The sequence below is a fragment of the Lagopus muta genome, chromosome 18, assembly GCF_023343835.1.
Source record: "Lagopus muta isolate bLagMut1 chromosome 18, bLagMut1 primary, whole genome shotgun sequence".
NCBI classification, from domain to species: Eukaryota; Metazoa; Chordata; class Aves; order Galliformes; family Phasianidae; genus Lagopus; species Lagopus muta.
In genome coordinates, this window is record NC_064450.1 from 950,828 (window position 1) to 974,112 (window position 23,285).

At 47.1% G+C, this 23,285-nt stretch overlaps 1 protein-coding gene across 5 annotated transcripts in view; it reads right to left on the reverse strand.

The window, feature by feature from the left end:
* MYOCD (myocardin) overlaps positions 1–23,285 on the reverse strand; it is a 224,920-nt gene that overhangs the window by 92,905 nt on the left and 108,730 nt on the right. For 3 of the 5 annotated variants that reach the window (XM_048965336.1, XM_048965341.1, XM_048965335.1), the window contains exon 2: positions 6,691–6,920. In XM_048965336.1, coding sequence (XP_048821293.1) covers positions 6,691–6,838 — 148 coding nt within the window. In that variant the 5' untranslated portion in view covers positions 6,839–6,920. Of the gene's footprint in view, positions 1–6,690; positions 6,921–23,285 lie in introns of those variants that run through there. The other 2 variants (XM_048965344.1, XM_048965340.1) reach the window with 1 other exon arrangement.

Consider the following 23,285-nt stretch of genomic DNA (forward strand, 5'->3'; position numbering starts at 1 on the left):
GATGATTTCTGGGTGAGAATCTGAAAATGGCCGCAGCTGTCCATGTCTTAACAGTGACCAAAGGAAGAGAGTAATACTGGACAAAAAGGTGTCTGTAGTTAGAGAGTTCCTGAGTCAGAGATAGAATCTACATTTAATTGTTTTCAAAGGATTTGCTGACTGTGTGCAATTCAGTACCTGCAAGACCACAAACATATTTCACGTATCCAATATATGTGCAGCAAGTACCCTGTAGGAGAGAAAGAAGGAAGTGGACAATGAGAGAATAACCAACCAGAAGATGCCTTTTCCTATCATTCCCAATACATAGATTTCATACTTGGTTATGCACATGCTTGTTCATCATCACTGTAAATATCTCAGTGCCTCCAGAAATACTCACAAATCAAGAAAGCAACACAGGAAAAACCACAACTGTAAATGATGTGAAACAGAAAAAATGGAAGCTCAGCATGGAGACATGAGTGCTCTTGCCCCAGTGCAGCAGGGAAACGAAATCTTATAATTACTGGCACTGTTTTATCACAGGCATGGCTACCAGGGAGGATAACAGGCTGAGCATGGATACCGAATGCTGTTCTGATGGTGGTGTCAGGAGACCCAGGACGCCAGGGACTCAGTCACAGAATCATGGAATCATAGAATGGCTTGGGTTGGAAGGGATTCCAGTGACCATCAAGTTCCAACTCCCAGACAACCTAATGCAGTCCTGCTGGGTGCTGAGCAATGGTCCTGGCCAGGGGGACACACAGGCAGACTGCAGCCTCACCCCAAAAATGGTCCCAATGAAAATAATGGAGGACCTGATGGGCCTCAGTGCCATGCTGCTTCGCAGTACTGAGGCTGTGATAACCAACAAAATGGGGCAACCCAAGGAAGCTTCTCCAGATCTGGTTCAGCACACATCCACGGTGAGCAGGTCAATGGAGATGCAGTGAAAAGGACCATGAAAAAATGACTATCCATTTCTGTTTGGTTTCTGAAGGAGGAAACAAAGCCGTAGCTTTGGCACATTTTGATGAAAATCCTTCTGAGAAACACCTCACAGGTGTTTCTGAAAAAGAAACCCAGAAATGGGAGAAGTGAGGGGGGTAAAGATGGTCACAGAGAGCTGGGCGTAGCCTTGTTTTTGGGTAGAGACTGGGCAGCTGGGTGCAACAAAGAGCACTGGCTGAGGGAGAGGGGAACTGACTGCAGTCTCCCTGCCAGCCTCGTAACCCTGCAGAGAAAGGACCCCTGCCTGGGGAGCATGACCAGGACTCCTCTGTGTCCAGTGGGTTTCAGGGCTGGAAGATGAATGTGGGACTTCACACATGAGAAAAGAAGAGTCGAGATGATTCTCAGTCTATCAGACACATGACTGCAGGATACAGAGGTACACCTGCCTTGCAGGGAGCGCTTTGCAGGGTTGGCCATGTCTGCAAGCATCCCCATGTGTTAGAAGCTGGGAGAAAACAGTTCTGCAGCAGAGCTTGCTCTCCCCCAGCCAGTTCCTTTACCCTTGCTGACTGCAGCTAGCAAGGGCCAGGAGCCAAGAGCAAAGCTGATCATGAGGTGTCAGGAAATGTTTGCCACGACTTTATCCTTAAAATGACCCCCTGTAGATATTTTGCTCAACAAAAGAAGGTCCAACCCAGCCTCTGTGGAGCACAGAGCAACATGGACCCCCAAGGAGGAGTGATGGGTCCCTGAGTGAACTCCTGTTTAAGTAACACCTAAATTCCAGATGGCCGACAGGAAACAGTGCAGGACAGTGACCGGGTCCACGGCAGGGCCCTCGCCTGCTGCTGCTTCAGTCGCTCATCTAGACTGAGAACCTGGGGACTTCTGAGGTGTGCCAGCGGGTGGGGTCCCACCTGCCTGTGTTAAAGAAAGAAAACAGATTCTAGAGACAAATGAACCTCTCAGGGCTCAACAGAAGAGTGATGTGTGTGGTGCTTGTGCAAGTGAGATGCAGCTCTGAACTCTGCTATGGAAGCTGTGCTCTGTGACAAATGTGCTATGAATGACTCGTCCTGAAACCATGCCAACATGTAGGTGCTGCTATCACAACATTTGATGACTTCAACTTACTGTGAGCGTTCTTGTGATAAATCGTGGAAAACCTTGCTTGTGCTATCTTTAGTCACTGCAATGTTTCACAAGTCACTCACAGCTCTAAAAATACAGTTTATATCATTGGATTCCTGGAATTCTTTCAGTTCTTACATTCTGATTTAAGTGGCATTAAAGCTGGGCTGTGTGGTTCAAGGCTGCAAGCTGATATTTCACTGTGGATTAGATATCACCTGGGTTCAATACAATGTTTGCAATATTTATTTGATTTGGATCCAAAGGTAATTTGGGAAATCTTCATGTAGATACACCTCGTACCTGGCTATGTGGAACAAGGGCTGGATTTTGTTTGGGACTAGATAGTAATTTAATAACCTTTCCAATATAGAATTAAACTAAAACACATGCTCACCACAAGAGCTGAGAAGACTGTTTAGGGTTTTCTCCCCAAAACCTGCAGATACCTTTCCTCTTCTGGTCTGTGCACTCTGATGTTGTGATGACTTCTGGGTCAGATATCTCTCTCTTCTTTATTTTTGCTTCACTTACATGTCTTTCATAATAATTGTTGATTCAGGAACACCAAGAGCAAAAAAGTCTTGACCTCCCACTAGCCTTTCTGGATTTGATTACCAGCTCACCAATGGCTGATAGTTTGAGCAGAATTTAATGCTTTAATTTTCCTTGATAGCGACTATGAAGCACGTTACTTTTTTTTTTTATCCCAACTGGCAGCTCAACAAAGCCCTGCAATAAAAAGCTCCATTTGTGTAATAAACTATTGTACAATCTACTACTTATGAACATGGGTCCTGAAAATGTGCAACCTTTCTGCACATTACATTAAACGCAAACCAGATGGGCACTTGAAAATCCTCCCCTTAGTTGCAAGGGGCCAAAGGAGCTGGTGGTCAGAGGGTCTACTTCACTATACAAATAAACAGAAAAGTTTAACTACATTGTTTTCCAAAATCAGCAATGGGAAACCTATGTGGAAACATTATGAGCAGTTAGCAAACGCTGCTGAACTGGAGTAGGCACAAAGGGAACTCTTCAGTTCTCTTAAATGCAACTGCCTAAACAGCAGAGGTAGGGCCCATCTCACGCAGCTTTCCAGCTAGCGGCCTCTGTCCCACGCCTACAGACCTGCATGGCCTGCAGCCCAAGCTCTGACACTCAAACACGGTCACACATTGACACACTTGGAGAAACAAATGGATAGAACTAAACTCTTCCCCAGCACCTCAGCCAGAGCTGGTCACGTAAAGTCCAACAGTCGTTTGGAGAAGTGGAAGTCGTTTGGAGTCGTTTGGAGAAGTGGAAACCTCCAGGGGCCTGAGTCCATTCTGAGCAGTGTTTCAAAGGCAGAGAAACCTCATCAGACCAAACAGACCAGATATTTAGGTAACTCTCTAACTGAAATACATCTCACTCTTGGAGTCCAAGAGGCTGGGAACAAGAGATCACAACACTGAACCAAAGGCTTTGCTGTATCTGGTGTACCAGAAGATGCCCAACACTTCGCACACTGAAACAGCTTTTGAGGAGCTGCTTGATAGCAAGTATCCTTCACATCCTCTCATCCTTACTTGTGATTACAAGAGGTACCACAAAATTCTTTCTGAAATCCACCTGGCCAAATTGACACTGGCAGAGATGCTTGGCTAAAGTGATTTATAGAGCTTGCATTGTTACTACCCTAGAGAGGTGTGCAGAGAGTCACACAGGAGGTGGACAGGGTAAGGATAGTTTTGATGCAAGCCAGTGAAGATGAGGAGAGAAAAGTGTTGTGCAGGTGTTACCATGGTATGGATGCCACAGATAAAGAAGAGGTGTGCGGCCTGGTGGAATGAGATGAGATGAGAAGAGATGAGATTGAATGGAAAGCAGGATATTATCCTGAAGAAAATGACCCTGGGATCATTGATACTTTAGAATGCTATCACTGGCCCTAGTGTCAAGACCCAAGAAGGTTTTATGTGGATCTGGAAGGGAAAAGTAGCTTATGAATCATGAGGCTGCTTAAAGTATTGTCAGGAACTCTTATCTCACCAGCAGGCAACTCAATTCATTACTGAGGCTGAGTGGAACATTTGCTGAGGGTGAAGTTGCCTTGTTGAGCTCAAAATGACCTCTCTTGGCAAGGCAAAGTGCAACAGCTTGTAGTACTCAGCCAAGGTGCATGCACAGTGGCTATGCTGGGAGCCCTAGTAGAGCTCATCTCTAAATCCAATATTATTAGTGACTTTCAAAAGGCCCACAGCCATGTTTTCCTTAGGTTCTTCCAAAACAGCTGTTCACAGCTCAGCTCAGTTCAGGCCAGTGTGGCCCAGAACTTAGGAGGAAAAGATGTCATTGAGCATTTAAACACCATGGCCCATGGGACTGGGCACAGTTTTAGTATGTCATGGCTGAAGGACTGACAATGTACCTTTCCAGAGGCAGAGAAGGAACAGAGACTGGGGAGGCAGGCATCAGGATTCCTGCTCAGTGTTTGCGTACCAATATCCTCTGTTCTGAGCATATGTATCCAGCCCTGGGTTTTTGTAGGTCCTGCTGGATAGGCTTTCTCCTTTCTCAAAGGTGATTTATTTTTACAAACTTAAATGAAATCTCCTTAGCCATTTCTGAATAATACAAGAGTTAAAAAGACTATTTTCCTATTTAAAGATATTCTAGCTAGACTGTTTTCATTAAATCAAAGTTAAGTCAAATAAAGATTGCGATTTGAAAGTTCAGACTCAGGCAGGAGCTCTGAGGAGCAGTGCCTCTTGGAGGTGGGTGTCTGCCCAGGAGCACTGAACCCCACAGACCACCAGCTGATGGTGGATCCCTGCTCCCTCCTGCTGCTTTCCTCCATGCATTTTTGGGGTGGAGGAAAATGGCAAATACACTTGCACAGGTAACCTTAATGGGGCTGGGAAACAAGCAGAGAGTGATTTGTTCTTTTTCCCCACAGCAATCCCACAGGTACTGACCCTTCCTCCTACAACAGAGGGCAGGATGGAAATTCCCTCCTGTGACCACCCAATGAAGGGTATCAAGCTGGATAAGGAGACTCTGCCTCAAGGGTACAAATCTGCTTCAGAACATGGTGGCTTACAGGGCAAAGGCAGGTGACTGCTGTGTACCACTGCAGAGGATCACTGCAGAGCTGGAGATGCCTCCCTTCCTCATTTCCCTGCTAAATGCTCATCAGGCAGCTCCACAAGCCCAGCAGGAGCTGTCCCAGCAGGGACCATGACATCAAAGGCAGGCTGGGCATCACGCAGATGTGTGATTCTTGGCAGGCCCACCTGCTCCTAGATGATGAGAGATGAAGGAAGATGGCTGTTCCTGAGTGGGGTCAGTAGGAAGAGCCAAACCCTCACATTATCTGAATGTGCTAAAGAAAGGGAAAAACAGCAAAAGGAGGAGAGCAAAGGGCTGGAGGGATGCCCAGCCTGTACAAACAACCCATGCAGGAGTGCAGCCATGTCCTGACGGACCACCAAGCTGATGGCCATGCAGGGCACGAGTCTCCAAGAAACATAAATTGGAGAGCTATAGAGGAAATATGAATGTTATGCATCACCAGGCAGTCTTAACTTCGTCATTTCACCGGTCCACATCATTGTTGCCTTTGGTATCATGCTATCTTAAGAATACTTCGATATCTGAGACTGTAGAAAAAAAAGTGCACTCATTGGTGTGACTTAATCTGACTTTGGGCAGAGTTTGGGCCTGATTCTCTGCTGTGTTATTCCAGGCTGACACCAGTACATTGCCATGATGACATCATTTGGATTATTTCTGATTTATAGTGATTGAGAAAAATTGGGTCCTGTACAATAATGCAAACAATCAGAGACACAAAGCAAAAATAGTGCCTTCAAGCTGCACTTTCACATTGCATGATATTTTGAACTCTTAATATTGAAAGCCTTAGAGTGCACAAAGAGGAATTTTCTTCATTTCTTATACAGTTGCCTGAAAGAAATGGCAAACAGCTCCTCAGCCTGGATATCCTCTGCAGAAGCTGAATGGTGAATGGTTGTTTTTCTTTTTCTATCAGCCTTCTTCCAATAGATCTCCCCTGAAACCTGGATCAACATCTGCCAACATGACTAGTTTCTGGACACATGGCCAAGGAAACAAAAAGGATCCTTGCCAAGGCCCAGGCCAAGTTCACTGATCTGAAGCAAATTTACTGAACATGAGATTACTTGAAGCATCCAGCACTCTTTGAGAGCAGAACAAGTCTATCAGAATGTTTGCAACCAAAATCCTGCTCTACTGACCAACCTCACACCACACTTACTCCCCAACAAATTCCATTATTATCATCAGAACACCACTCTCTTCTTAAGACCTTGAAATGCTACATTTCAGCCCCAAATTATAGCAAGCACTTGGATGCAAAGAGCATAACAACTACCTCATGGCTGACAGCAGTACTTAAGCACGACAAGAAATATTGAGCTGAGGAGCCACTTCCATTAAATCTTAAAATGTTGCCACCAGAAATACCACCAAAAGCACCACAGAAAAGAATAACGATGAGCCAGAACCCAGCACACACAGAAGATGCTGCTCAGCACTGATCCAGTTGTCACACTCACTTTCCCCCTCTTGCTGCCACTGAGAGGCACTCACCATTCTTCCGCTCTGCAAAGGGGGGTGGCTGGAGCTTGGTGCCATCCCTCACTTCACCCGCAGCCTTTTCTTTGGGTGCCTTCTCTTCCTCATTTCCACCTGGTGCACTTTTGTGGTCCGAGCGGTCCTGTTTGATCACACCATTCATCACCGTGCCTGTAGGGTCCGGTCCGGATTCTGACTGCTCCACTTTGGATGCTCAAATGGAGAACCAGACACCAAAGTGACCTCTGGAAGAGAAGAAGAGCAGGTAAGAATGAAACGCCCAATCAGCCCTTGGGATCGTGAATGAAGACTGGTGTTTGTAAAGCAATCAGACCACAGATACGCATTAGCAACATTTCAGAGGGAGGCTTCAGGATTTGTTACTGCCTGCTTGATTCTGTCCACCGTGCCGGCTGGGTCTGCATCACTGGCTGCTCTGCTGGACGAACTTCCAACCATAAGCACCAGATATCTGCAGAAAGCCAGGGGTGTTGTGAAAAAACACAGTCATGGGGAATCCGCCTAAGAGAGCACTTGAACTGTTCGAAATGCAGAACAGATCTATAAATGGAGAACAACCTTCCTTTATGTAAGGCTCTGGTTAGCTGAGCAAACTGGGTGGTGGAATTAGTGCACACAGCTCAGAAGAGGCTGCTAATTGCATGGTACAGGCAGTAAGAGAGGAATAGCAAAGAGCAGCTAGCCTTTATGTCAGAACATATACCAACATCCTGCAAAGTAAAATATGCATGCAAAATTATTCTTTGATCAACATACATAGTGGAGTTAAAGCCTTTATGAAGAATTTCACCAGATTGGGTAACAGTTTTCGAGAGTTCTTGACAGACGAGGAGGTTTGTTTGTTTACTACGTTGTTCTGCTATGAGTTTTAAGCAGGGTTTGTCAAAATGCTTCAGGAAAACTCCCAGGAAATTCTGTGTATTCACATTACACTTCCACAAAACATTTAGGGAAGGAACGAGCTTCCCTTGGTGGCACTCATACCTCACTGGAGGGAAGGGAAGGATCCAGCTCACACCAGAAGTCTTTGTGGGGTGCATGCACATGACCTGGGAGGAGCTGCTGACACTAAGTGCAGCAGCACAGAGCTGCAAGAATCATTTCAATAAACTGTTCTGTGAAAAAAAAAAGCCCATCCAGATGCTAAGTGAAAGTGAATGCCTGTAAAAATCAGCACCAGCTCCTAATGAGTCCCATCAGGAAAGAGCTGAGGAGAGCTAAAAAAGGTCATTTGCAGAGAACAAGAATAGAAAAGTGCAAGATTGATTCAGTGATAAAATCTGATTTAATACAAAAAAACTTACCAATTTACTGTATAAGGAAGCAAGAATAGTGTGTTGTATACGATACCATCTTCTCCACGCTATGTATGCCAGGACTTTCTCACACCCCTCTTCCTACTCAGCACCACTCAGATTTTGCCATCTGCTTTCTCCTTCCATCCACCTCTCTGCCCGCCCTCTGTCCTGCTTTGCGCTGCACTTCATTGCCAGTGAGATTGTCCGGAGAGGTAGTGGGTGCCATGTCCTTGAAGGCACTCAAGGTCAGGCTGGGGCTCTGAGCACCTGATGGACTTGTGGATGTCACTGTCCCTTGCAAGGGGTTGCACTAGATGACATTTAGGGGTCCCTTCCAACTCAAATGATTCTATGATTCTGTGGGCTCATCCAGTGCCCATGCAGTGTGCAGAGAGGAAGTCCTAGGTGTGCCTGTATCTCTTTATTGCTTTGCAGATGGGACATAAGCTGTCCCCATGTGCAGCCCCTGGGACTGACTGTGTCCTTACCCAGCCCTGGTGGCTGGGTCTGAAATAAAATGCAGACATGCTCAATCAGATTTCAGTCCTTACCTGGGCAAAACCCCTCACCAGTCCCTCCTTTCTTCCTTGTGCTTCCCACCGCTGCCTATCCCACTGGTCTTTGCAGCCCTTTCCCCATCTCCTATGCACAATAATTTCCACAAAAGCCTGTTATGCTACATACTACACATGGCCATGCCCTGGAAACAGCCCTGCAGGCACCCAGACGGGCCAGGGCTTTGTTGCACCCCAAATCTTTGAAAACTGATGTTCTCTGTTTCCAAGTCCAAGGGAGCGTTTTTTAGCTCTTTTGGGCAGCTCATGTTCTCCTCCCTAGTGGTCGATTGCTGTACTGCCCCATCCCCATTGCTGTACACCCATCACCGGCGGCTGTAGGGTTGTAGACCCACTTTGGCAGCGTTATCTCCAAAGTTTTCCATTCAATTAATGACTAACGTGGAGCATGCAATGAGTGTTTACATTACTACTTTAAAATGTACATTTTTTAACTTTTAGAAGTTGCTGATATAATGCATCTTTCCAGTGGAATAGTGGGTGATGACAGGACAATCCAGCAAACTGCATCTGCTTACAAAAATGAGACTTTGTTCAACTGAACACTAAATCTTTGATAAATTAGTCGGGGCTTTGGTGACGTACATGTTGAACCAATATGACAGTTTTATATGGATTATTATTATTAATGTTTTTGAAAAATAGAGAGTGTGAGCCAGACATCCAGTGCTGAAGCTGCAAGACCACCAGCAGAGGCAAGGATCTTTCAGGAAGGCTTCTTCCAGGCACTGTGTACGATCTTTTTGCACTCAGAGCATATGCAACATTTTAATTTGCAGTGATTGTACCGAAGTCCTTTCTGTCTGAGCCAGGAGGTCACGCTGCGGCCCCGGCCATGCATGCTTTCACAACACACTCAAGTACCACTGGTTCAATGGTGTTTTTTTTTTTTTTTCTGAAGTCAAATTTGGCCTCAAAACATTCCACACTGTTCACTCACTTCAGCCTGAACTGATTGTATTTATAAAGCTTAAGCACACTTTTGAGCCTCAGAGCACATCTCCCATCAACCACTAGTGCCAACACATAAATTGCAAGGCCGTACACAGTACAGACTGTAACCCATCTCTTTCTGCCTGTAAATACCAAATTCATAAAGCTGGACTACCATGGTAGCTCGTGGGTGCTTACTTCCACAACACTGGCTGCCCTCTGGAGCTGAGGCTTGGTTCACAAGGATCAGTTCTGCTTCCCTGTAGATGGACAAGTCTGATGATACAAAAAGAGCAGCTGAGGGAACTAGAACTGTTCGGTCTGGAGGAGGTTTAGGGGAGACATTATTGCTTTCCACAACTGCTTGAAAGGAGGTTGTGGGGAGGTGGGGATTGGCATCTTCTGCCAGGTAACAGCGACAGGACAAGAGGTGATGGCCTCAAGTTTTAAGAGATCTGGAGCACAAATCTTATGGGGAGCAGCTGAGGAAACTGGGATGGGTCAGTCTGGAGAAGAGGAGGCTCAGGGGAGAACTCTGTGCCTCCTGACAGGAGGTTGTGGCAAGATGGGGGTTGGCCTCTTCTCTCAGGTAACAGTGGGAGGAAAAGTGGTGGCCTCGAGTTGCACTAAGGGAGGTTCAAATTGGATATTAGGAAAAAATCATTGTCAGGAAGAGCGGTGAGGCATTGGAATGGGCTGCCCAGGGAGATGGTTGAGTCACCATTCCTGGAGGTGTTCAAGGAACATGGAGATTGGCAGTGAGGGACATGGTTTGGTAGGCATGGTGGGGATGGGCTGATGGTCAGACTAGATGATCTTAGAGGTCTTTTCTAACCTCAATGGTTTTACAGTTCTATGATTCTATGTGTGCCCAGAAATAAAGGCTCAGATGAGGTTCAGGTTGTGTCCCTTTCCCAAGGACTTTGGCACTTAAATCTAGTGTCTGCTGAGAGCTACCCTTGTTGGTCTGGAAGGAACACCATGAGCACATCCTGCTGGCCAGATCTTTTCCTGGGGTAGATCAGGCAGGTCTGCAATGGCCAGGCAGTTCGTCTCATGCACGGCTTTTCAGGAAAGCCCACAGACTCCCCATCAGATGCAATATATGCATCTCACTGCCACTTCCTAGTGCTCTTTCTGCCAAAGCTGAGGGCATGGGAACACCACCCTCCAACACCAATGGAGAAGAGAGAGAAAACATACCAACCATGGCATCTCCAAAGCTGGAGATGGATGCTGAACTGGAGCCCAAGCCCTGCATCCCTTGGATACCTGTCTGTCCCTGGATCAGTAACTTGCATGGTGGCTGTGGCAGCCTTGAGCACAGCCTTCCTCCAACTCTTGCAGCAGGAGATAATGCAGTAACACACCCAGCCAGGGTGCTCACCTGTTCCCCCATCTCCCCAGATGGTGCAATTCCCATCAACAAGTGCTGTTTGAATTCACCCAGCATTAGCTGGAGGAAGAGCCCAAGCCCCCACCCACCTATACATGTAGCCTCAGGCTCTGCACACTGCTCTGGGTTTGTTAGAGTTGGAAAGGAGCTGTTTTCCCACACTGCAAAACTTTCCGTGATTTTTATAATTTTTCCTTATCCCAAATGGGGATAAAATAAACATGAGGAAAAAAAAAAAAAAGAAAGAGAAAAAAAAGGGGTAGCGGGTCAGTCATGAATTTTCACAGTATAATTTTAGAATATTTTAATCTTTAAAAATTTTTAACCTCTTCTTAGTAAAAATTAACAAAACCAGTAAGATTAAAACTGGTCTTAATAAGTGGGGCAAAAAAAAGAAAGAAAAAGAGGAAGAAAAGAATGAGTCTCCTTAGAGTAGCATCTGTCACACTAACCACGCAGCACTCCAGGTGTGATCACTGCTGAGCAGAACAATCTGGGATACTTCTGCCTCACTGACAGTCAGGGTGCAGACCCTACAGGGCACAGATGCTATGTTAGCTGGACTGGTAGCATCTGCATAGGCATGAGACCCATGTTTGGACACTGGGCTCCTGCCTGTAGCTTGCACAGGCTGAGGCACAACACCTGGAACAAACATTGCTTCTTGCCACCAGAAATGGCCAATGAACGGTGCTGCTAGAAGGCCAGACCCTTCCTTATGTTGCTGTGATGCAACACTGATGGTTTTGCTCTCTGCTTACTCTCTGCTCAAGACGGACCTCTATGCTTAATCTTGTTCACTTTCCATCTTCTCATATTTTCCCCTGTGCCACCTTCTGCATGGACCAAGACAGGAATAAGCAGAGCTTACATTTCCTCAGATACTGGATCCATCTGAATCCTCCCCCGCTTTCTTGTTTGCTCTGTCAGCTGTTGAAGTGGAAGTAAATACATTTCTCTCTAATGCACGTGCAGTGCTTCTTAGGCAATCCTGGCCCACCATAAAACCTTAAATACCCAAAGAGAAAAACCAGGAGAGAGATGTTCAGAGATGCAGTTCAGCCTTATCAAATTCTTCACGTGTTTGTTGTGGTGTGTTTGTATTCCTGGGCTTCTGCTTGCAGGAATGTTGCTGATAAAACCATCTCGCTAAACACGGACACTGTGTGTTCTAGCTGATGTTTACAGTGCTCAGACAGTAAGAGCAGTCCTGGATTCCTGAAAACAGAAGTCCCATGGACATTTGCCTGTTGTGCTGCGGATGCTGATCAAACCCTGCTACATACAAGTCCCAGCAGGACCCTGCCTGGTCTTCCTTCGAGCCATGTCATATCTGGCAAGGCAGATGAGAACTCTGAGTGCTCACCCCCCACTCAGAACAACAAGAGACCTTTGCTCCTCTGAGACCAGCCCGGGGCTGAAAGGGAATTTACCAGAACCATGAGTTTGCTGTTTTCCTTGCAGATGATGTCTTCTTTGCATGATTCCCCTCACTGAACTCCCTCATGCCTGCTGAGGATGCAGAAAGCCCCATCCTGTAATGGAGCAGAGTGCAGTGGCACTGTGCAGAGCCCACAGGCTCTTTCCCACAGATCTGTGCATTCCTCCCGTGTCCCGGAGCAGTGACCTGCTCACCATTCCGTCCTCTGCACAAGGAGCTCTGCTCAGGAGGACTGCCTGGAAAGGCAGCCAGGAGACTTCCTCAGCAAATGGAAAACAAACCAAGGAAACCTGCCACCAGCCTGGAGACCCCCCCTCCACCAATGAGCTGTTTTATGCTGCTTTTTGTGCACGTCTTGCATGGAACTAAGTGCCAAGACTCCATGAGCAAAGCCGTGCAAACACGATGCCATAAAATCTTCACTCAAGGCAAATTCTCCTAGTGTTTGGTCACATTCTGATCCCCACGCGTAGCAAACTCTGCCAACTCTTCACACCCTCAGGGATTTTAGGGTAGTATCTCCTTCCCAGCCTCTACATTCCCAGTGTTGATATCTGCTACAAGATGCCCAAAGGCTACGGGGCCAGAGACGTCAGCAGCGAGTCCTGTGATGGAAAATGGCAGCTGTCTTTGTTCAAGACATCTCCTGGCCTTCAGCCTGTGGAGGATGATGATAGATATGGGCTGTTCTCAGGAGAACATCTCAGCTCTGCCCTCAGTCCCATCCCCTCAAGCTATTTTCAAAAGGAGTGATTTCTCCTTCATTTTTCATTGAATGGAGCTTTAAGTGGTGAAAAATGACAGAGGAAGCGGTGATTAGGAAACAGGTCATTAATCCAGATCCTCTCAGGACCCACGTCTCCATCAGCCATGTAAACAGGCTGAGAATATCTGGGACAAAATCAGAAAAAATTAAACACTTCTTCAAGGCAGTATGAAGAGTGAACAGATCCATTGGTGCTAATTCATTCAGAACTAGTTCCCTGATTGTGCATCCATTTTCATAGGACATTTCTGGAACCCAAAAGCCCATCCTAGGGTGGAGACTCCCCATATAAAGCAATTTACTAAATTGCAGTAGCATCCACAGTGACCTATTCATTCAATGAGGGTACACCATGTGTAGCAAAGAGAAAACGAGAACCTTAAAAACGAGACTGAATGACAGTGGCTTGACATAGCGTGACGTGGTGACTGTTAGAAGGAAGTGAGGCTGCCAATGATGTAGCCACAGTGTGACATTTTGGCAACAGGTATCTCTCTGAAGGCAACCCCATTGGGGCTCTGACTATCAGCAGGACATCCCAAGGTCTCTGAGTCTCTAGATTCACAGCAGTTTGGAAAAAAGTCTTCCTTTGCTCCAAATGGCATTTGTCACAGCCCTGGGCATTCACACCCAGTGCACAAATTCTCCCTGCATCACTCACTACACCGGATCTGGCACATTGCCCTCCTGATGTGGTTGGGAATGAAAACCTGAGCACTTGTTGATGACACTGCACAGGAGAGCTGGGTATTTGGAGGAGTTTTGAGGAGCTGTAAAATTTCATTTCTGGATGTCAAGGACATAGAACATGTGTTCATATTGACACAGCTGAACACTCCACATGTCTCAGCTCCTCAGCTCCTGCTCTTTTACAGACCTTACTCAGGTCTGGCCATGGCAATACCATTGACAAGGCATGGGTTCCAGGGCTGGTTCTTTGGCCAAAGCTACAACACAGCTCCAGTAGTTCCCAGAAGTGCAGTGTGATGAATGGAGAAGTTGTGCTGAGAGCTGAGACACAATAAAAGTGATCACAGTCAGCCACAGCCTTTGCCTTGACCACAGGGAGCTCTGGGCAAGGCACAGGAGTTACCAGCCCTCATTGCATGTCTGCTGTACTTCTGCCCCTGTCTGGAGGTTAGAAGTACTTACGGACTGCAGTTACCTGGCAGTTACCACCAGTTCTTAGCACTGTTGATGTACCCGGAGCTACTTCCCATCAAAACAGTCTTCTGGAAATACTACTGTATTTCTGCACAACACATGCACATCGTTCTGAGTTAGAGAAAACTCCTCCTTATTAATCTGGACCGTGCTTATAGTTTTCAAAGCAATCTTGAAATAAACTTAAAAATCTTAAAATAAGCAATTATATTCCAAGTATGCTAAAAAGCAGATATCAACCTCAAATCTGTTTTTGCTGCTTGTTCTGTTTGTAAAAGTGCTTTTAGGTCAATCTCATTAATTGTCCAGGCCTGAGTCACAAGTCCTGTATGCTGTGGATGATGATGTTGGGATCACACTGGTTGACACCAAAACACTGGGTACAGGGACCTGCACACCTCGATTGGCTGAGGAGACAGAGAGGATGAGATTTGTGATACAAGCTCTTATTTCTAAACTACTATCTGAGACGATTTTGTTTTCATAGAATCATAGAAGCATTAAGGTTGGAAAGACCACTAAGATCACCTAGTTAGACCATCAACCTTGACTGCCTCCAGGAATGGTGACTCAACCACCTCCCTGGGCAACCTGTTCTAATGCCTCACCACTCCTGAGAACAAATTTTTGCTAATTCCAACCTGAACCTCCCTTCATTCATCTTAAGGCCACCACTTCTTGTCCTATCACTATTATCTGGGAGCAGAAGCTGAGCCCCACCTTGACACAGCCTCTTTTCAGGGGGTTGTAGAGAGCCATGAGTTCTCCTGTGAGCCTCCAACTTCTCCAGGCTGACCCATCCCAGTTCCCTCAGCCATTACCCATAAGATTTGTGCTCCGGACCCCTCACAGCCCCACTGCCCTTCTCTGGACATGCTCCAGGACCTTAATGTCTTTCTTCTAGTGAGGGGCCCAGCATTGAACACAGCACTTGAGCACTTGTGCTGGAATAGGGAGAAGATAAGCTCCTGCTCTGCTGGCTGCACTATTGCTCACAAAAGACAGGATGCCATTGGCCTTCTTGGCCACCTCATGTTCAGCCAAGCATCAACCAACAGCTCCAGGTCCTCTTCTTCCACGTTTCCTCCACCTCCTTCCTTCCAGCCACCCTGCCCTAGATCTGTAGCATTGCCTGGGGTTGTTGTGGCCATAGTGCAGGACCCAAAACTAGGTCTTGTTGAAGGCGGTCTCTGGAAGTGCCCCCTGGTATTTAACACTGCCAGCATCACTGTTACTGTCAATCCTGGCACTGCTAAAGCTCCTATTGCCAACTCGCAGCTCTGATGGTCACAAAATGAGTATGTTTCATATTTCAATGAAGTATGGAAAGTTACTGAGGTCAGCCCTTACAGCAGGCTTACCCATCCTATTTTGAGTTTTGTGGGTACAAATGCTCAAAATCTAGGCTATGTTTTCACATAGCTAAGCCTTGAATTCAGAAAAGAAAACACTGAAAAGAACAATCCTGGACTCAGATACTTGCAGTCCTCCAAAACTGTCTCAGAAAGCTGGTGATGGTTCTTGTCAGGCTGCTTTGTCTATGAAGGACCCTGAAGCAACAAACTGAAACACCAGCTGAGGTCCCTCAGTCCACATAGTCCAACGTAGAGCAGCTTCTGTCATTTGAATGTCTTTGGCTACTGTTGCACCATTTAGTCGTCTCCTAATTTTGTGGCGTTTGCAGTTTTTGTCTGATTTCCATCTCCTATTTTGTTGCATTTTAGAAATGTAATAAAATCTTTAAAATGACTGAAAACATGGCAAGATTTGAAATGGAAAATGAGTGCAAAGTGGGCCCATGCCTCTCTATTAGATGCCAGAAGGAGGGGAAGAAACCAGACCCACAACGACAATCACTATTAATAAAGTGATGAAGGCAGAGGTGCAACTGGAAGCAGAGGCAGCTCATGTGTCTGGGATGCCCCTTGGTCCGGTGTGGGGGCCCTGCCAGCCGCAGTTGGCACAGGGAGCATTCAGTGAGTGGGAAAGGCCACAGAATGACCTAGCAGGGCTTTGGGAAAGATCCCAGCCTTCTGGCAGAGGCCCCATACCCAGGCGATATGTTCCCACTGCAGCGGGCACTGGCCTGAGCCTGAGCACACAGTGCTTGTTGGGTGGGTCGGGCCCAGATGGGCCCTGTGGCCCTGCCTCTGTAACCCGGTGGTTGTGGGTCTGAGCAGTGGACATGGCCAGTGACAGAGGTCACATCCAACTTTTGCTATTCAGCCTTTAGGCTTCCACTGCACTCTGCAACCTCATTCTAGAGCCAGCACACTCTCCATCAGTCATGAGTGAAACAGCACGTGGACATCTTCTGTGGTCGTGGCTGGGATAGAATAGCTCTCAGGATGTCCTGGAGGCCCACAGTGTTGGGCTAGAATGATTCTGACTGCAGAGCACAACTTGGGCAGTGCCTGGTGGCCGGTGGCTCTAGCTAGGACCATTCTGTGAGTGCCATCTCTCCAGAGTTCTGTACTCCACAGACACAGCTGTGCATCAACGCTGAGCCCTGCAGAGATCTCCAGGGCTCATTTTTCTGAAAATTTGTTTCTACAACTTCGTATCACATACACTGTGACTGGAAACCAAGAACGGAACATGGCTGGAGCTGACACAATTGGAAAAGGCTTTAGGACTTGTGTGAAAGACTGTTTCAGTTGTTCCCTCTATTGGTTTTAAGCACCCCTTATGCCCTGGGTCACAAGTAGCTGCCAGATTTAATGTAGCTGGGATGACCTTAATTCTCAAGGACTTGCTTTGGTCGTATGGACCAAAAGGTGCAGTCCATGTCATCATAACCAAACTAGGATTGCCAAGGAGACAGGCCCTCTCAATCCCTGTTTGGATTGGTAACTTTTTGTTACAAATGGGAACCATCTTGAGGCAAAAGAAATATCCCATGATTTTGCACCATGCTGCAGGACACACAGCTGCCCATTTTGAGTGAAAGAGGAGGGTCACTCATTCACTGCTCCATGGTGGCAGTGTCCATGGGAGTGAGCAATTCCAGAAAACCTTCGTGGGCTGAAGAAAGGTCACACATCCAAGCTCTGACGGAGATCCAAGTAGCTTCAGGACAGACTGTTAGATATTGAAGAGGGACACAGGAGTAGGGAATCATCACCATTCTTTGGCTCTGATCCTCAGCAATAACCTCAGTGAACAAAGAAGGTCTCTCAGCCCAGAAAGCCAGCCATATCTTGGGCTGCATCAAAAGAAGCGTGTCCAATAAGGTGAAAGCAGTGGTCCTGCCCCTCTGCTCTGTGCTGTGAGACCTCACCTGGAGAACCGCATCCAGATGGGCAGTCCTCAGCATAGGAGAGACATGGACCTGTTGGAGTGCATCCAGAGGAGAGCTGCAAAAATGGTTCCAGGGATGGAGCACCTCCCCAATGAGGAAAGGCTGAGAAAGCTGAGGCTGTTCAATCTAAAGAAGGTCTGGGGAGACCTGAAAGTGGCCTGTCAATATCTAGAGAGGGGCTATAAGAAAGGGGACAGCAGGGTCGCTTGTGATAGGGCAAGGGGGAATGGTTTCAAACTAAAGAAGGGGAGATTTAGATTGGATATCAGGAAGAATTTTTTTACAATAAAGGTGGTGAGGCACTGGAACAGGTTGCCCAGAGAGTTAGTGGATGTCACATCCCTGAAGACATTAGAGATTGGGCTGGACGAGGCTTTGAGGATCTGATGGAGCTGTGGGTGTCCCTGCTCACTGCAGGGGAGTTGAACTAGATGATTTTAAGGGTCCCTTCCAATTCAAACGATTCTATGATTCTATGATTCCAGGATCTGTCTGCTCTCTCCACACTTACAGAACTTCTAAAAGTGAAATTCCTAAGTGAATCCCAGCTAACACACACTGTATCCCTTAAAGCAAATTAAAAAAAAGTGCATAAGAAGCTGGCAGTCCAACTAAGGACAAAATGGTGTGTGGCTCCAAGTCTATGAACATGTCACTGCAAATGCATGAGCAACACACCTCAGCCAGGCACACAGGAGTGCTGCGACACAGGAGACGCAGTGTACTGGATTCCGCATCCTATCTCTAGCCAAAACAGGACGCTATAGGGAAAAAACCAACCAACCTCCTTGCTGCATTCCAGAAGCCAAAGCTACACTAAGGGGAAAGAAAACTGGTGATTCATTCAGACAACTAACTAAAGCTCTGTCGTATGAGGATGATAAACTATAGAGCAATAGAGAGAATCAAGAGCGGATAATCACCTCTTTTTAGCATTCTTCTGGGGATACAAGCAACTGAAATATTCTGGATTTAATTTTTCACTCCAGCATCATTCCTGTCATATCATAAAATCCCTTCCATTAACTTATCAAGCTCCATCTAGAAACAATGTAGGCTTTTTGCCCCTACTTTCCAGTTTCGAAGGCTGTTCAAGAATGTTATTCTTTTATTAGCTAGAAAATTTAATCTATCCACCAGTCTAAATTTATTTTCAAAATCACTCAGATTCAAAGCACCAGGCCAGTAACCAAAAAGGATGATGTTTAGGTAAATTCAGGTAAGGTTGTTGCAAGAGACCAGGCTTGGCATTAACTGGAGCTCCATGCCTAGTTGTCACTCCTATACTCATCCCTCTTATTTCAGTGGCCATGACCCACAACTCCCTGAAACACCTGAAAATTCATTTCTCTGGCTGTGAGGTAAAGAATCAGAAAACACAGAGCAAGTCTGTGCAGAACGTACAGACTCATTCATCATGAGTAAAATTGATGCCAGGAAAAAATGATTATCCCACAGCTGCACACGGATAAATACCAGTACTTCCATGCTGAATCCAGATTCCTTTTTGAATACTCTTTCTCACGCTGCAGGAACTAGGGAGAATCAATGGAATGAAGAATCAATGACATTCTTAATCATCAGTTTTTAAAAAAGGCAAAAGAAAGGGAAGGATTTGCTCATGTAGTTTATAGTTAAACAGGAAAACTCTCTGCTGCAGGATACTGCACAGCATTTGATGTCTTCCATCACAGGACATCAAACGCAGGTGTTAGGCCTGGTTCAAGAAGCCTCTGAGGAACATATTATTAGAAAACAGTTCACAGGAAGAAGGATCCCCAGGTATTCAGTAATCTCCTCTAGCTTCATTGGGGAACAGACTGACCCATCTCCTGACCACAGTCAATTCGTTTTTATTCTCCCAGACAACGTCTTCCACAAACAAACGCGCTGCCATGACTGCCCATCAAATCCAGTTCATGGCACAGCAGAACACAGGCAGGAAAGAGAAACGCGCACGGATCAGGCAAGGATGTCGATAAGTGGCCAGGGCTCTTGGGGCCTGGCAGGGCAGGATGGGGATCGATGCGCCAGGCACAGCTAATGCTCCAAAGCTGTGAGGAGATCTCTGGCCCCACCACATTCCCTGGCTGCCAAACTCCCTTGCTGCCAAAATTCCTCAGAGCTACTTGCTAAATAATGGAATCTAAATTTCCGCCTTCTTGTGGCAAAGTTAAAAAAAACATTAAAATTAACCAAATTATACCCTGGTCTAAACAAAAGAGGGCTGGGGCTGCCAATTTCACAATTATCCCAAATGGCTCTTAATATGACACAGATAAATACTTTCCAATTACCCAATGGAACAAAGCTGCCCTGGGGGAAATGGAGAACAATATATTACGGGGGCCAGAGACCCAGGAGATTAAGGATTTACACTCTACTCATCCTGCTGTAATCCACAAACAGCAGGGGAGGATGCAGCAGATGAGAGCCCATCTCATACAAACTGCGGTCCTGCTGGTAGGTCCATTTCCCCAGCAGCACGTGGACAGTGGGACACCAGGGAATGAGCCAGGAAGAGGACTTTGCAACTTCTGACGAGAAAGCTGGGGGTGGGCTAAGGGCTGCCAGCTGGCTGCAAGGTGCTCTGCCACAAGAGCAGGGAGTTCTAATGTGAGGTGCTTTGCCACAAGGTGCTGTGGCTCTCCAGCTCTGTCTGACACCTCTGTTCCGTGCACAAGTGAGTGCAGTGTGCTCTCTGTCCTGGTGCACACAGAGAGTGAAGGAAGCACGCTGGCGCTGTGACAAATGCTGCTGGCGTCCTATGCACACATCATGAACATGCTCTGGGCTGCTCCTGGGTCTCCTCCTGCCCACAGAAGCCACACAGTGAGAAAAATGGGTTTTAAATCAGAAGGAGGTATCTCTAGAACTGGAAGAGGAGTGATGCTCATACCCAGACTGCTTTGTGTGCTGAGAAGCATCCTTGAACAGCTCTTGGCACTGTGTGCTTGCTTGTTTCCTGGTCCTCACTAATGCAGTGAACTGTTTCTTGCAGTTTTTCTCTTTAAAGATGCTAGCTCACAGCCGTCCATTACCACTAGATTAATTACAAAATCTAAAGACATCTGCAAAAAACTACAGGGTTCCTATGCTGTCCATACAGGGCCGCACCTGCACGTCTCCCCTGAGACCTGCTCCCAGTGTGCATGCGGCAGCAGCTCTGCAGGATTTCAGTTATTCAATACATATGTTTCTGGTGGCTCTGTTCTACAATTTCTTTACCCTGGTGGTACCTTCTGGCCTTGCCAGTGTCCCTGCTCTCACAGCTTTCTCTGTTACAGAAGAGGTGCCTTGAGACTGAGGCTCACCTCAAAGACAAGTACATCAGGGAATGTAGGAATATTACAGTCCCATACCTACACGCCTTGCTGGACTCACAGAAACCAGAAACTAGCCTTACAAACACATGGCTTTGGTGAAAAATAAGTGTGGTCTTCCTGTGATGGACCAGATGGTGTTCTGACTCCAGAGTTCCCTTAAGCCACCATTTTCCAGCTTTTCCATGTACACACAACTGTCTCTCACGCGCAGACTCTCCTGTGACACATCTCCCTAAACGTGGTGGCAGGGCCTCGTGGCCTGGAAGCAGCATGGCTGTGTTTGACACAGCTGTGCCCTGGTTGAAGGCCCTGAGCCTCGGGCTTGGGGCAGGACACCCTCTGGAGCCTGAGCAGAGGGCCCAGCCCCTGCAGGAGCTGTGTCAGAGACGGCCAAAGCGGCCCATTGAGCGTTGTGCTATGGGTGCCACAGGTGCGGGGGCAAGGCTCATCAATTGCCCACCAAGGACAAGTTTCCATGTGCTACAGATTTTCCTCCAGGCTCCTGCCACCATGAATCCCTTGATGCTGTTCTGAAACTGAGTGCAGGCAGCAAGGTCGGTGGGCAGCTGAGCCCTGAGAATAGGAACAAAGCCTTTCTCCTTCCAAAAACGCTCCAGGATCCACCTGTGGCCTCAGGTGCTGAGCTGGTCAGCCCAAACCCCCTCTACTTCCCAGGGAGCCGAGGTGCTAAGTGCTACAACCATTAATGCACGGGGATGATACAGAGGTCGGTTACCTTAGAAACCCACTGAGGGGTAATTTTCTGATTCGTATCAGCTCCAGAACCAATGCTTTAAAATTACATACAGGCTTGTTGTTTTGGTAGAGTAACCGAAAGCAGATGCTGGAAGGAGCGCGCAGCCAGCAAGAAGTGTAAGGACTCCCTGTGGGTGCGCGCAGCACAGCACAGGCAAACAACCAGCCTGTGAAGGATTTTCTTGCTACCTAAATGACTCTGCCAGGGCCCTGTCCTTTCCCATCTCTCAGTTCCCAGGCACAGAGAACACCACACAGGTGTTCTGCAGGCCTTTCCTCCCCTGGCATGGCTGTCATTGGTGCTCTTGTGAGCTCCCCGTGCAGAATGGACGCATGATATTCCACAACCCATTCTGTCTGCCTGCTTGGGAAAGCTCTGCAAAGCAGCTTCACATACTTCTTGCGCTGCCAATCTGTGCCTGGCACATATGCTTGGCTCATCCTGCAGCCTGCGCAGCTGAACTCCCAAGCCAGCTGAAGTCCCTTGCCTGCAGCATAGTCCTCCATTCCACACTAGCTGTGCACCAGCTCACCCAGGAGCTCTGCCTTGTGCTTCGGAAGCTGCTGGTTCAGGGACCAGGAGGCACAGCCCCTTCCCAAACAGCCCTGACTTCTTGCTGTCCATACTTTCCTTTCCCAAGGACAATCCACGGTCACAACATGCCATGGTTAGGATGGACTTTCCCTGGTCCTAGCCTCACCCCACCTGCCCACAGAGGCTGTGGTTGCTGTACTGAGCCACTGCCACAGAATATATACAAGAGCTGAGGGGCAACCAGCAGGCTGCACGCAGGACTGAGAGCACTGCGTGCTCCTCTGCAACATCCTACATTCTTCTAAGCCAGAACCTGAGGCAGACCTTTGAAGTCCCCAGTCTCTGCTCTGCCTTATCGTGGATTTCTCTAATTTGATCACTGTTCTTAGGCAAGATACACACATCCCTGCTGACCGCAAGGATCTCACCAGTGTGCTGTAGGGTGTAGCAGAGGAAAGGCAGCGTGCTGGGAGAGGCTGCGGTGCTGGTGCTGCATTAGGGGGGTGGAGAGCTGAGTGAAGAAAGCAAACAATGAAGAAAAGAAGGAATGAATACATTGTTCTGGTCACTAAATCACAGCGTGCAGAAGCAGCTTTCACTTACAGCTCCCTTGTAAGTGAAGCATCTGCTTCCAGTGCCAGGTCAGTCTCTGTAAGGCAGAGCTACCTGCACTGCGGCAGGAACTCCTCTCCATCACAGGCAGCTTCTATGCCACCTTGGGCTGGTTTCAGACCCGAGCTGAGAAGAGACAATGAGGGACAAGGCTGAGTCTGCCTAGTGGAAACTCCATTGATTACTTGGTGCCGTACCTTCCCGACATCATGAACACCTCAGCCCCAGGGGAAAATCTGGGTTCTATCAGCTCTTATAAGCAAGTGTTTCAAAAGGTTTACAGAAAAGTAAAGTAAACAGAACTCTGAGTAACAAAAGAGCCCCGTTTATGCATTCTTTGATTCACTGTAAAGGATGGTGTAAACTGACTTTTTAACCAAGCATTAGGCAAGATTTGGGCCCCCGCCATTATATAATAAACAGTGACATGGCTATATTAAAATATTTACTTAATGCACTGAAGTGACTTATAGTATGAGTGGCTAC